General features: G+C 46.2%; 1 protein-coding gene across 3 annotated transcripts in view; it reads right to left on the reverse strand.

The window, feature by feature from the left end:
- fahd2a (fumarylacetoacetate hydrolase domain containing 2A) overlaps positions 1 to 14608 on the reverse strand; it is a 59272-nt gene that overhangs the window by 34662 nt on the left and 10002 nt on the right. For all 3 annotated transcript variants that reach the window (XR_009928511.1, XM_062451368.1, XM_062451367.1), the window contains one exon: positions 14408 to 14467. Coding sequence is in view for 2 of the 3 variants with exons in the window: in XM_062451368.1 (XP_062307352.1) it covers positions 14408 to 14467 (60 nt within the window). In the remaining variant the exon portion in view is untranslated. The remainder of the gene's footprint in view (positions 1 to 14407; positions 14468 to 14608) is intronic.

Genomic DNA, 14608 nt, shown 5'->3' on the forward strand with positions numbered 1-14608 from the left:
ATCACCACTAGGTCGGTGGTGAAGGCGTTGACCCAGTTCATTTCCATTTTTGGCATCCCCAAGGTAATACAAAGCGATCAGGGTTCTAACTTCACCTCTGGCATGTTTTCTGCCATCCTAAAGCTGCTCAGAGTTAAACACTCGTTGTCTAGCGCCTACCATCCACAGAGTCAGGGGGCCCTGTAGTGTTTCCATTCTACCCTGAAGTTGTTACTGCGAGCGTACTGCTTGGAAATGGATCGCGACTGGGAAGGTTTGCCATGGTTGTTGTTGGCAGCTAGGGAAGTGACGCAGGAGAGCACAGGTTTTAGTCCAAACGATTTGGTATTCGGCCATGCCGTTCGTGGTCCCCTGGCTGTGTTACAGGATGATTGGAAAGCCTCTGCGCCTCCAGTGAACCTGCTGGATTTTGTAAATGGTTTTCGGCGGAGGTTGTATGAAGCTGGGAAGATGGCCAAGGTGAATCTTGAAGCCTGTCAAACTAATATGAAGCGTCTGTTCGACCACCGTGGTGAATGCCGGGAGTTTAGCCCCAGTGATCAGGTACTTGCATTGTTACCGGTTGTAGGGTCTCCTTTCCAAGCCAGGTTTACTGGTCCGTACTCGGTGGTTCGCAAGGTTTCAGATCAGAACTACCTGATCGCTACACCTTCTCGGAAAAGGTCAATCCAGTTGTGTCATGTCAACCTGTTAAAACCTTATTACGTCCGTTCCTCTCCTTTAGACTCCATACCAGAGGTGAAACCCGTGGCTTTGGCTGTGGGGGTGGCCGACTCTCCTCCTTTCCTGGCAGGGGGGGTTGAGGAGGAGTTGTCCTCACCGGATGACTTTGTGCTCAGAGGGAGACTAAGGAACTCTGAGTCCCTTTTATCACTCCTTCAGGGTTGTACTCGTACACCGTTATGCCGTTTGGTCTGCGTAATGCCCCTGCAACCTTCCAGCGTCTGATGAACAGGGTTGTTTCCGGGCTGGTCGGTTGCGCGGTGTACTTGGACGATGTGGTGATTTACAGTAACACCTGGAATGAACATTTGCAGCGGATTCAGGCTCTGTTCCTACGCTTAGCCTGGGCGAGGCTTACAGTAAACCTGGCCAAGTGTGAGTTTGCCCAGGCTTGGGGAAGGTGGTTGGCCATGGCCAGGTGCGTCCCATACGAGCTAAGGTACTGGCCATTGACCAGTTTCCTTCTCCGGTCACCAAGAAGGAGCTGGCCAGGTTCCTAGGGATGGTGGGGTATTACCAAGTGTTTTGTGCTAACTTCTCCACCGTAGTGGAGCCCCTAACCCACCTGTTAAGCTCCAAGGTTCAATTTGTGTGGTCCCCTGGTTGCCAGAGAGCTTTTGAGGAGGTTAAGTCTTTGCTCTGTTCTGCCCCAGTGTTGTCTGCTCCCCAACTGGACCGGCCGTTTGCCTTGTATGTGGATGCTAGCAAGGCGGGGGCGGTGCTTTTGCAGGCTGGTTCGGGAGGAATCGAGTGTCCAGTTTTTACTCCAGAAAGTGTAATTCTTACCAGTTGAATTACTAAGTAATCGAGAAGGAGGCATTGGCGTTGGTCTGGGCGTTGCAGCATTTTGAGGTTTATGTTGGGACGGGTCCTTTGGTTGTCTACACTGACCACAACCCACTTACCTTCTTACATTCCTTGCAGAACCCGAACCAGCGGTTGATGAGGTGGTGTCTGTTTTTGCAGCCTTATCATCTGGATGTCCGCCATGTGAGGGGCTGTGAGAATGTGTTGGCTGATGCGCTGTCCCGCGCGCCTTGTGCCTAGGTGACCATGCCGTTTCTGTCTGTTTTGTCCTTTCTGCTCCTGTGTTTTAGGACATGCAGTAGGGGTGCTGTGGTGGGAGCCATGCGGTTGGATTGGGCCTGGACGGACTAGGGGCTGTCCTTGGGACACCGGTGGGGCCTGGGGACCCTGGGGGGGTCCCTCTTAAGGGGGGGGGTTTGACGGCCCTCCCCTTTCCTGCGAGCCCTGCTGATTGGGTTGATTGGACGCACCTGTACCAAGGCTTCAAGTACCTGCTCCAGGGATGGGGGAAGGGGGCCTGAGCTGACCCCCAGTTTGATAACGTGTACTCTTTGTCATCCACCATGGGAAAAACTATTGCTAGCCGTCCAGTTTTGCCTACGTCTCTTTTCCGATTGCATCCGTGAGCCAGATGTAACATATACTTTTAGTTTTGGCATGTTTTGTGATAGTTTCTGTATAGGTTAATAGACAAATTATAAATTTATGAACATTTGGCATTTGACCCAGGTTCTGTATGCTAGCTAGCAACGTTCTTCATTCCAGTTACCACTTTCTTGTTGCTAGCAGACAAATGATAATGTAAATTGTATTGTATTTTGCATGCCCAGATTTGGAAGAATTACACCTGTGAGACAAAGTAATTTGTTTTTGTGCGTCTTCCACTCAGGTATGTTGCTCCAAATATGAAATTAGATAAGTTGTGTGTTCTGATGTATTTGTCATGTTTGAAGGAGATTTGTATTCTTTCTGTAAACAAATCATCCTGATGTGAAATTGAGCAGTAGTTGTAGACCTGACTGCACAAAATTCTGAAGAATTACACCAAGACTTCCAGAGTCTGAGTGTTTTCCACTCAGACTCCTACTGGAATACATTGCAGAATAACCATTGTTACATTTACATCAACACGAAATGGTGCAAAATTCTATGGTAGTTTCTAATTAGGCTACTGTTCATCGCTGATGGAGCTTATGACTGTCGTGTTCACACTTATAGTTTGGTTCTCTTGGATCTCTTGGTCCGGACCAAAAAATAAAATTATAGCCTACATTTAGTCCTGGTTCGCTAACATGACAATCGCATCAAAGTTCGTTTTCATCGAGCCAAACCTGCCAAGTGTGAACACACCCAGATGCAGACGATTTTATTGACCACTGGAATTTATAACGGTCCTGTGTAGACTACATTTCCCTAAGTGCAAATGCTAAGGAGGCACTCCATGAACTATAGGGTCATCAGCGAACTGGTCTAATCCGCCCCCACCTCGGCTACTAGAACCACATCTCTGCTATTCCCCGAATACAGACTGGTTGTCAGACGCTCCAAACCGGGTTTGAAGCAAGTGGCTCCTCACTAGAATTGTGTAAGCTACTGGTCGGTAATGCACTGTGTCTTGTCCCGCATATTGTCTTGTTGCACATGTTTGCACGTGCACTGTAAAAATGTGTAGGTCTTATTTAGTCCTATGTAGTCTCATGTGTTTCATGCAGCACCATGGTTCTGGATGAACGCTGTTTCATTTGAAACATTCATGTAAAATCACCAATATGAAAATGAACTGTTTGTATGGCTAATTAGTGGATACTCTGAAACTAGTTTGAGATCAAAGGTCACATGACCGGAGCTATTGAAATTAGTAGTATGGGCGGGGCTGTCATAATAATTTGTTTTGCAATAGCATTTCTGAGACATCGGGAGCTATAAATGAGTCAACAGGTCTAGAGCTGACTGTGTAGTTGGGTGGCTACACAGTTTGGGCGGTTACACAAGTTGCGCGATATATGTGCTTACAAACTCACAATGAATAGAAGGGTTCGAATGACGGCACAACAAGTGTTGGACTTGCTTCAAAATATTAATGAGATGGAATCGGAGGGCAAACAAGATGATGATTTGGAGAAAGGTGATGAGAGAGGATGGAAGTGGCGATGATATTGAAACTGATTCTGAGTCAGAATCAGACTCTGAAATTGAGTGTGCTGGGGACACATTTCAAGAGGTGGCGAGAGACGGCACAGTATGGGTTGAACAAACTGTTGGCAACCCTCGGGGTAGAGCACGAGAGGGCAATATCATGAGAGAAACCCATGGGCTGACATGTTATGCCAAATAAAATATTAGTCCATTGAGCAGTTTGAAGTGTTTGACACATATGGACAAACATTCGAAAATACATGGAAGCAAAAGCTGAGCGAAATAATGCTGGGAAGTTCAAAGTGACAGATGCCGAAGTAAAAGCATTCGTGGGTCTTGTTTATTTGAGAGGTATTACTGGCGGTAAAAGCATGAAACTGGATGATAATTGGTCGGCCGACTTGGGAAATCCTATTTTCATATAAACAATGTCTCAACAGAAATTCAGAGATATCATGTGCTATCTGCGCTTTGATGACAAGAACACAAGGGCTGCCCGCCTTGTGACGGATACATTTGCGATTATATATGGGAAGTATTCGATAAGTTTGTGAAAAACAGTATTGCTTTTTACACGCCCAGTGAGAACATAACTGTAGATGAACAGTTAACAGTTAGAACAGCGTTCTAAGAGCGCTCCTAAGAAGCTCTTGGCGTTAAGAGCTTCTTAACGAATCTGGGAAACCCGGCTAATATTGTTATGTGTCTGGTGGAGCCTTTCCTGGGGAAAAGAAGAAATATGACGGCAGACAATTTCTTCACCTTGTTGGCACTCGCAAACAACCTTCTGGCAAATAAAACCTCTATTGTTGGTACAATGAATACAAAAAGACGAGAGATGCCCCCTTGTACACAGGCACAGCCTGAAAGATTTTCCACTAAGGTGTTGAGAGCTGGAAAAGTCTCAGTCACGATTTACCAGGCTAAAATAAAGAAAAATGTATGCATCCTGAGCATAATGCATCATACAGTTTCTACTGATAATGGTGCAAAGAAACTACCCAATACAATTTCCCACTACAACAGCACTAAATATGGCGTGGATGTTATGGACCAGATGGCATGGCTATATTCGATAAAGAGAGGCAGCCGCCGTTGTCCGGTAGCTGTATTGTACAACATCTGAGACCTGCCTGCCATAAATGCCCATGTTTTGCACAAAGAGTGCATGAACGTAACAATAAGCAGATGGAAATTCATCCTTGAGCTGGTGAAGGAGCTGTGTGAGCAGCAGAAAATGGCAGTGGAGGCACATAAGCGACTTTTGCCTGAAACTCCTTCCCCGTCTGCGAAAAGGAGAAGGGGTCAAGTCAGCAGCAGAAGTTCAGGGAACAAAACTGAGCTCTGCCAGACATGTAAGTGACTTGTCTGTGGAAAATGCAGTAAGAATGCACCAAAGACGTGCTTGGAATGTTGACGTGAACTCGAGTTGACTATGTTGTAGGTAACTTGACTTGACACCAAATCTATTGATTTGCGATGCGGTCTTTAGGAGGGGGGATGGGATACCCCACTTACCAGACACAGCCTGAAAGGTCTATTCTTTACTAGCTCAGGTGTGAGGTGGCTGAGCGGTTAGGGAATCGGGCTAGTAATCAGAAGGTTGCCAGTTCAATTCCCGGCCATACAAAAATGACGTTGTGTCCTTGGACAAGGCACTTCACCCTACTTGCCTCGGGGGAATGTCCCTGTACTTACTGTAAGTCGCTCTGGATAAGAGCGTCTGCTAAATGACTAAATGTAAATGTAGCTCAAACAGACAGAACCTGTCTGACTAACCTATTTCTTATATTTAGTTGGTATGTTGGCCCAAAGGGAACAAATCGTATGAAATCTGCCAGGAATGTAAACCGAACACACTAAAGATGTGCAAAGCTACTTGTGAAACATCTTGAAAGGAACTTTGAGTTGGTTGCAGATATAAAGGGAACCAAACTTATGTCATCTGCTGATGTTGATTTATTTTCTTATTTATTTCCAGTTGTTCAGTTTCAATAAATGGTTAAAAGCGAGTAGGGGTTTGTATTTTTGTCAATTTTCATATCAGGTGATTTTACATGAATGTTTCAAACATTGTAATTTAATTGATCCATGGTCATGTGACCTATGATCTCAAACTAGTTTCAGAGTATCCACTAATTGGTAACTCTTCCTTTTACAGTCCCTTAAGTACTAGGTATTTACATAGAAAGTAAAGGGTATGTGATTTTATTGGGTAAAAAGGGTATGGTAAGAGCCTGGTAACACCATGGAAACAAACACGGCTTCCTTTTACAGTCCAGTTTCAGATTACTTACTGAGTAAATAGTCCAAACATGCACAAGAACATACCCAGTATCCAAGAAGATTTACCATGACAGTAGAGGAAAACTCTTCCCGCGGAGGTAGGTATAGGCCTACCAGCCAAGTAAATGAGGCCATCATCGATAAATGTATCTGAAAAGGTATTTTATTGTAAAGTACTATCTTATATTACCTTCTCATTAGACGTGGACTGTTACCGACATAAACCTTAGGTAACTGCAGAGTAATAGTAGAGTATTTTGTTCGTAATTCTGCTGGAGCTTGGCCGTCTTTACCTACTTAGTAGCAATGGTATTTACCCAATAACACATTATAATTTACCATATCTCCCGTAGTTACCAACTTACTACCAGCGGTATTTAAATAGTAATATTTATAAGTTTCCAGGTAAATACTAAGTTTTGTCTTCTGTCTTTACCTAATTAGGATCTGTGAAAATTACCCAGTAATAACCAGAACGTTAGTATTTAGTTAATGGGTAAATACTACGAATTATCTAGGTATTTACCACCTTGGTACCAATCGGTACACCCAATAATACAGAAAACATACCCAGTAATGACCAGCACGTTAGTATTAAGTTGATGGGTAAATACTTTGAATTATCTAGGTATTTACCACCTTGGTACCAATCGGTAATACCCAATAAAACAGAAAACATACCCAGTAATGACCAGCACATTGGTATTTAGTTAATGGGTAAATACTTCGAATTATCTAGGTATTTACCACCTTGGTACCAATCGGTAATACCCAATAAAACACATCACATACCCTTTACTTTCTATGTAAATACCTAGTACTTAAGGGACTGTAAAAGGAAGGGTTACCAGGGGCGTCCAGGAGGCATCCTTATCAGATGCCTGAGCCACCTCAACTGGCCCCTCTCGACGCGGAGGAGCAGCGGTTCTACTCTGAGCCCCTCCCGGAAGACCGAGCTTCTCACCCTATCTCTAAGGGAGAGCCCGGACACCCTGTGTAGAAAACTCATTTCGGCCGCTTGTATTCGCGATTCGGTTGCGAACCTCTCCAGTGAGAGCTGAAGGTCACGGCCCGATGAAGCCATCAGGACCACATCATCCGCAAAAAGCAGCGATCCGATCCTGAGGTCACCAAACCGGAACCCCTCAACGCCCTGGCTGCGCCTAGAAATTCTGTCCATATAAGTTATGAACAGAATCGGTGACAAAGGGCAGCCCTGGCGGAGTACAACCCTCACCGGGAACAGGTTCGACTTACTGCCGGCAATGCGGACCAAACTCTGGCACCGGTCGTACAGGGACCGGACAGCCCCGATCAGGGAATCCGGTACCCCGTACTCCCGGAGCACCCCCCACATGAGCCCCCGAGGGACACGGTCGAACGCCTTTTCCAAATCCACAAAACGTGTAGACTGGTTGGGCGAACTCCCATGCACCCTCCAGGACCCTGCCGAGGGTGTAAAGCTGGTCCACAGTTTCACGGCCAGGACGAAAACCACTTTGCTCCTCCTGAATCCCAGGTTCGACAATCCGACGGACCCTCCTCTCCAGAACCCCTGAATAGACTTTCCCAGGGAGGCTGAGGAGTGTGATCCCCCTAAAGTTGGAGCACACCCTCCGGTCCCCCTTTTTAAAGAGGGGAACCACCACCCCGGTCTGCCAGTCCAGAGGCACTGTCCCCGATGTCCACGCGATGTTGCAGAGTCGTGTCAACCAAGACAGCCCTACAACATATAGAGCCTTAAGGAACTCCGGGCGGACCTCATCCACCCCAGGGGCCCTGCCACCGCGGAGCTTTTCAACCACCTCGGCGACCTCAGCCCCAGAGATAGAAGGGCCCCCCCCAATGTCCCCAGACTCTGCCTCCACGTCGGAAAGCGTGTTGGTGGGATTAAGGAGGTCTTCAAAGTATTCCTTCCACCGGTCCAAGACGTCCCCCATTGAGGTCAGCAGCGCACCATCCCCACCATATACAGCGTTGACAGTGCACTGCTTCCCCCTCCTGAGTCGCCTGGATGGTGGTCCAAAATCTTTTCGAAGCCGTTCGGAAGTCATTCTCCACGGCCTCGCCGAACTCCTCCCACGCCCGGGTTTTAACCTCCGCAACCGCCAAAGCCGCATTCCGCTTGGCCTGCCGGTACACATCAGCTGCCTCTGGAGTCCTACCAGCCAATAAAGTCCGATAGGCCTCCTTCTTCAGCTTGACGGCTTCCCTCACCTCCGGCGTCCACCACCGGGTCCGAGGGTTACCGCCGCAACATGCACCGACCGCCTTGCGTCCGCAGCTCCGGTCAGCCGCCTCAACAATGGAGGCCCGGAACATGGCCCATTCGGACTCAATGTTCCCGGCCCCCCCCGAGACATGATCGAAGCTCTCCCGGAGGTGGGAGTTGAAGCTCCTTCTGACAGGGGATTCTGCCAGCCGTTCCCAGCAGACCCTCACATGACGTTTGGGCCTGCCAGGCCTGACCGGCGTCTTCCCCCACCATCGTAGCCAACTCCCCACCAGGTGGTGACCAGTTGACAGCTCCGCCCCTCTCCTCACCCGAGTGTCCAAGACATTCGGCCTCAGATCCGACGACACGATTACAAAGTCTATCATCGAACTGAGACCTCGGGTGTCCTGGTGCCAAGTGCACATATGGACACCCTTATGCTTGAACATGGTGTTCGTTATGGACAAGCCTGGTCTAGCACAGAAGTCCAACAACAAAACACCGCTCGGGTTCAGATCGGGGGGGCCGTTCCTCCCAATCATGCCCCTCCAGGTCTCACTGTCATTGCCCACATGAGCATTGAAGTCCCCCAGGAGGACGAGGGCATCTCCGGGAGGAGCGCTTTCCAGCACCCCTCCCAGAGACTCCAAAAAGGGTGGGTACTCTGCGCTGCCGTTTGGTGCGTAAGCACAAACAACAGTGAGGACCCGTCCCCCCACCCGAAGGCGGAGGGAGGCTACCCTCTCGTCCACCGGGGTGAACCCCAACGTACAGGCGCCGAACCGAGGGGAAACAAGTATTCCCACCCCAGCTCGACGCCTCTCACCGAGGGCAACTCCAGAGTGGAAGAGAGTCCAGCCCCTCTCAAGGAGACTGGTTCCGGAGCCGATGCTGTGCGTTGAGGCGAGGCCGACTATATCTAGCCGGAACTTCTCTACCTCGCGCACCAGCTCTGGCTCCTTTCCCGCCAGCGAGGTGACGTTCCACGTCCCTAGAGCTAGCTTCTGCAGCCGAGGATCCGACCGCCAAGGCCCCCACCTTCGGCCGCCGCCCGTCTCACACTGCACCCGACCCCCATGACCCCTCCTGCGGATGGTGAGCCCACTGGAAGGGTGTCCCACGTTGTCTCTTCGGGCTGTACCCGGCCGGGCCCCATGGGAAAAGGCCCGGCAACCAGGCGCTCGCCATTGAGCCCCACCCCCGGGCCTGGCTCCAGGGGGGGGCCCCGGTGACAGGGGCAACTGAGAACCATTGTTTGTTTTCTTCATGGTAGGTTTATGAGCCACGCTTTGTCTGGTCCTTCGCCTGGAACCTGTTTAACTTGGGTGACCCTACCAGGGGCATAAAGCCCCCGACAACATAGCTTCCAGGATCACTAGGACATGCAAACCCCTCCACCGCGGTAAGGTGGTGACTCAGGGAGGAGCCATTTGCTTCAAACCCAGTTTGGAACGTCTGACGAGCAGTCTGTATTCGGGGATTAGCATAACAGAGATGTGGTTTAAGTAGCCGAGGTGGGGGCCAGTTGCATTCAAATCTGATACACTTAAACGAAAAAATGCAGCAACATTAAATTTTGATTTACTATAATTCTAATTTATTTTTACTACAAATAGGTACGGTACAAAACTTTCTGCATCACTATTAGTATCCTCATCTGCCTCCTCACCGACGAGACACCAGAGATGTTGCCTACTAATTAATAAACTGCTTTGCGCAATTCCTGTTTTGTTCTTAATTACAAATTAAATATTAATAATAAAAGCTGCCCTTGTGTACACACCGCCCTCATCGAAACATGTAATTCAAGAAAAGCTGTAGCATTTAATTGAAGAAATACAGTATAAGACATTATTTGTGTAAAAAATCTTGGGTGCCCAAGACTTATGCACAGTACTGTATATATTTTTTTAAATAAACTTAAAATTGGCCAACGACCGGCCCATAAAACAGGGACAGTGGCTCATCGGTTCATTTTCCATACTGACACTCGGCTGGCCCAATCACATTTTCTTAACAGGCTCCACCCCTCCCCCTCTGTTTCTTGTGTCAGATGCAGTCTTATCCAGAGCGACTTACAGTAAGTACAGGGACATTCTCCCCGAGGCAAGTAGGGTGAAGTGCCTTGCCCAAGGACACAACGTCATTTTGCACGGCCGGGAATCGAACTGGCAACCTTCAGATTACTAGCCCGATTCCCTCACCGCTCAGCCACCTGACTCCCTATTTAGCACACGCCAGATGCGTTATATGCTTAGCATGTTAGATGTACATGTTGAAGAATACAGGATCGAAGTGCGCAAGTGAGTTTTTCGCTTGTCATCCGCAGTGAACGGACAGTAAAAGCACTGCTTATTCTACAATTTTTTTGGTATTTGATTTCGCGTAACTGCTACATTCGTCATCGTAACGTCTAAACAATTGCAATAACACACACATTGCATATATAAATCACAAGAATAAACAGTAAAAATACAAATACAAGTTTACTAAATGAAATGATTTAATAAAAAAAATTACATTTGAATTTTGGCAGGGTAGGCAGTGCCTACCTTGCCTACCCAGACTGCACGTCACTGCCCATAACTTCTGAACCACGCCGACACACAGTGCTCGTGTTATCCACCACTCTCTCGCCTGTACTACTGTAACTGAATGGGAAACCAAAGTTTTCCCAAACTTGCAATCTTAAAACGGCCGGCGGGTCCTCTATCTCTCGTGGGTCGCCACCGCTCGCCATACTCGTCCTTAGTGCTGCTAGCTAGCCTATCTCTGACTCACGGCGACGCCAATCAGAGCTTCAGAGCTACAGATTAGATGTCCCGAAAGAACACGAGTATCTAACAGTAGTTTCGCATTACATTAATTTGCACGCAAGTTTTATTTATTTTTATACCATGTATTCTCCGTGTAATTTCATGCACCGAACCGTGACGCCCGTATTATGACATGTATTGTTCCACCCCTAGAGGACAGTTGTAAACTCCAGTGGTAAATTAAATAGTCTGCATCTAAGGGTGTGTTCATACTTCGCAGGTTTGGTTTGATGAAAACAAACTTTGATGCAATTGCTCTGTTAGCCTACATTTAGTCCTGGTTTGCTATCATTTTATTTTTGGGTCCTGACCAAGAGAACAGAACTAAAAGTGTGAACACGATAGCCACAAGCTCCATCAGCGATGAGCAGTAGCCTAATTAGAAACTAGCATAGAGCTTTTGCACCATTTCATGTTGATGTAAACAAACAAGCCACAGTCCAATTTATTGTTCAGGGAGAAAACATGTGAGAGCAGCATAAACGGGAGAGCAAGCAGAGATTGTAGCTTCTAGCTTAGAAGTTCCAAACTAATCAACCTACACTTCTCTCATTTTTGCAATACTAGCCCTGTCAATAAATAAAGAACAATAACTGTTTTGCCAGAATAACTGGATCTATCAGACCCTTGAATGTTTATGATGTCCCTGTTTGTAAATATATGCTACTGAAAGGCCGAACCGCGAACACAGAACTCCCTTTGTCGGGTCGCTACAATACTTTTGACTGGACACAACAAAGTGATCATTGTCAGCCAACAATATAGAATGTTGATGTCGGGCTACGCATTTATAGACCAACTGCAGTCCAACCCCCAACTTGTGTAACAACCTTTATAATAAATTACATTTTGCTGAATGATTGAAGGGCTAGACATCAAACGTTCTAATGAAATAATCACCGACTAACAACACGGAAATGAATGGCAATTGAAGAAGGCACGTTCATTTTCCGACCTTGCCTTCAACTCTGTGCAAGAAGCGCCATCTAGTGACCATTACATGCCAAACCATTATACAGCCCTAATGTCAGGCGGGGGAGCGTCTTGCATGGTTAACCTAGTTTGGGTTGTGTGAGCCATGTCACCCGGGAAGAACCCCCAATCTTGTTGTGAGCTATCACTGTGTGTCAGGCTAGTGTGGCAGGCCGGTTGTTTTTGGGGTGCAAAGTGTGCAGTCATTTTGAGTTGGCGTGCAGTATTATTTTAAAGCTTAGTCCTGCCATTTAGTGACGGCTGGGTTCGTTGTTGGCTTGGGAAGTGTTCTGCTGATTTCTTGCGCTGATTATGAATTATGCCAATGTCCTGTAAATGAACCAATAAAAGAGCTTATAATATTTAAAATATATATATAGTAGTGTGTGTGTGCCGACCTCTGACCCAGACCATACCGGCTATACAAAGGTGGTGGCAGCGTTATCCACAACAACCTGGTAATTGGTTCCCCCTCCTTTTGGGCGGTTCTGGTTCATTACAATATTTTGAGGTCGCACAGACACAATTTCGGTAGCATATGCAACAAAAATGGTCGCAATTTCAAGCCCTGTGTGGGATGACATGATTAGGGTTGGGTACCGAAACCCGGATCCACTATGGAACCAGTTCCTACGCAACCTGTAATAATCGGACCGGATTAGAATGCACATTTCGCTTCCTCATTTCGGTTCCACTTAATGTGTCGACCCTCTGTCGCTCCGAAACCGACGTAAAATATCACACTTTCTCTGTAGTCTACCGTTAGCTAGTAAACATATTAGGCTACACTAGCTCTGCTAGTCTATCGTTAGCTAGCTTTTAGTGCATTTAAAATGCCTAAAGCGAAGCGGTCGAGAGTGTGGCTTTATTTCACAGCCAAGGATTCCGACATCGCAAAATGCAATAGTTTCTAAACTATTACGTGCAAAGGGGGAAGCACGTCAAATTTATTGAAACATGCGGCGACACACAGAATACTTCTTAAAGCAGAGGGATGCACCGTGTTCGACAGCTTGCGGACATCAGTCCCTGGTCCCGGGACCAGGGAGGGCCTCCCCAATTTGTCTGCCCTTTCAGCCTCATACCTGTTTGTACAGGCCTCTTCGACACCATCTGAGAGAGTTCTCCTGTGCAGGACATGCCATAAGTCAGTATCTGTCATATCTTGCCAGAGAAGGCAAATATGGTAATTTTTCAGCAAAAGAACTGCTAAAATTTGAAGCTGGTTTAGTTAGCATACCAACTCAACATTTATTTTGTTGTTACTTGTTAATAGTGTAACTGTTATTTATTGTAGTTGTGTGTTAGGTGACTTAGGTTTACTTATTATAGGCCTATATTTAAGTAGGCTACTTTAAACCATTAATATATTGTTACATTTAAATAATTTTCCATTTAGAAAAAACTATAAAAGAGCCTTTTTTTGATTACTTTAATTTTTCCGTTTTTCAAGAATCGGTTTAGAAATCGTTTAGGAACCTGAATAGTTTTAAAAGTACCGGTTCGGCATCAGAATCGTATAAATCCAAACGATACCCAAACCTAGACATGATCCGCCTGTCCCCAAGGTACATTAGATTCCCTTGCACCACGTTTTAACAGGCCAACATTAAAGCGTAATTTGCAGAGAAAACCGTTTCCCAAATGTAATCAGTGCTATCGACTGCACATGTTACGATAAGGGCACAATGAGTTTATTCATTCTCTTTTGTAATTGTTTTATTTATTTTTATTTACTCCAACGTTCAAATAACTGCTAGCCTAAGGCCACCAAACAAGATGCTCATCCTATTTTGCAAATTAAGATCTCCATTTCACATTCAGAAAAGTTAATCATTTTTTTTGCCTTTGCCATTTCTTAGAATCATTCATTGTTCACAATGGGTTAATTGAGAAGTTGAGTGAGAAACCTGACAAAATATGGCTGTTTCAGCAACCATGTAAGTTAAAATATGGGAGTTGACAGGGTGTGGACAATGAGCTTGTTCACATGTACACAATCACAAGTTAAGTGGAATCTATGAAGACAAATGTGTTCATAAATCTGAGAAAAACGTTGCATACAGAGCTTTCCTGTTTTGTCCGTATGCATACTTTTACAGATGAATTTATACAGAGTTTGATACATTTGGCCCAGGTGTTTCTCAAGCACTTGCCCTTTAGGCCTCTGTGCAAATGCACTTTTTGCATAGCTTGTTTTTCTCTTTATTTTTCAAATGTTATATTGAGGGGTTTAAGCAATGTGTTTTTTATTTAAAAAAATTATATTCAGAAATGTTTTCGCAAATTCTCGTGAGACGGTAAATCATACACACATGACATTTTGGAGATTTATTGGCGATCCACTGTTCTGCGCAAGACCGGACAAGTCCGAAGTTAAATACGTCAATGACCATATCTCAGTTTTGCGAACTTCAATGCAGTGACGATCTGCATCAGGTATCAGACTCACCTTGATGTGTTTCCCTCTCCGTCCAATCACAAAGGCTAGCTCCACCTCCCAGTCCACCTCCTTCAATCAGAAATGCAGAAGAAAAGTATTGAGCTCCCTCCTGGTCCCTGCTACTCTGTGAGCCCAAATCTGGGGAAAGCCACGCCTGATACAAATGTATGCTTATTCCAATCTCTTGTTTCTACTACACATGCACCTACT

This window comes from Osmerus eperlanus, chromosome 25 (genome assembly GCF_963692335.1).
Source record: "Osmerus eperlanus chromosome 25, fOsmEpe2.1, whole genome shotgun sequence".
Lineage (NCBI taxonomy): Eukaryota > Metazoa > Chordata > Actinopteri > Osmeriformes > Osmeridae > Osmerus > Osmerus eperlanus.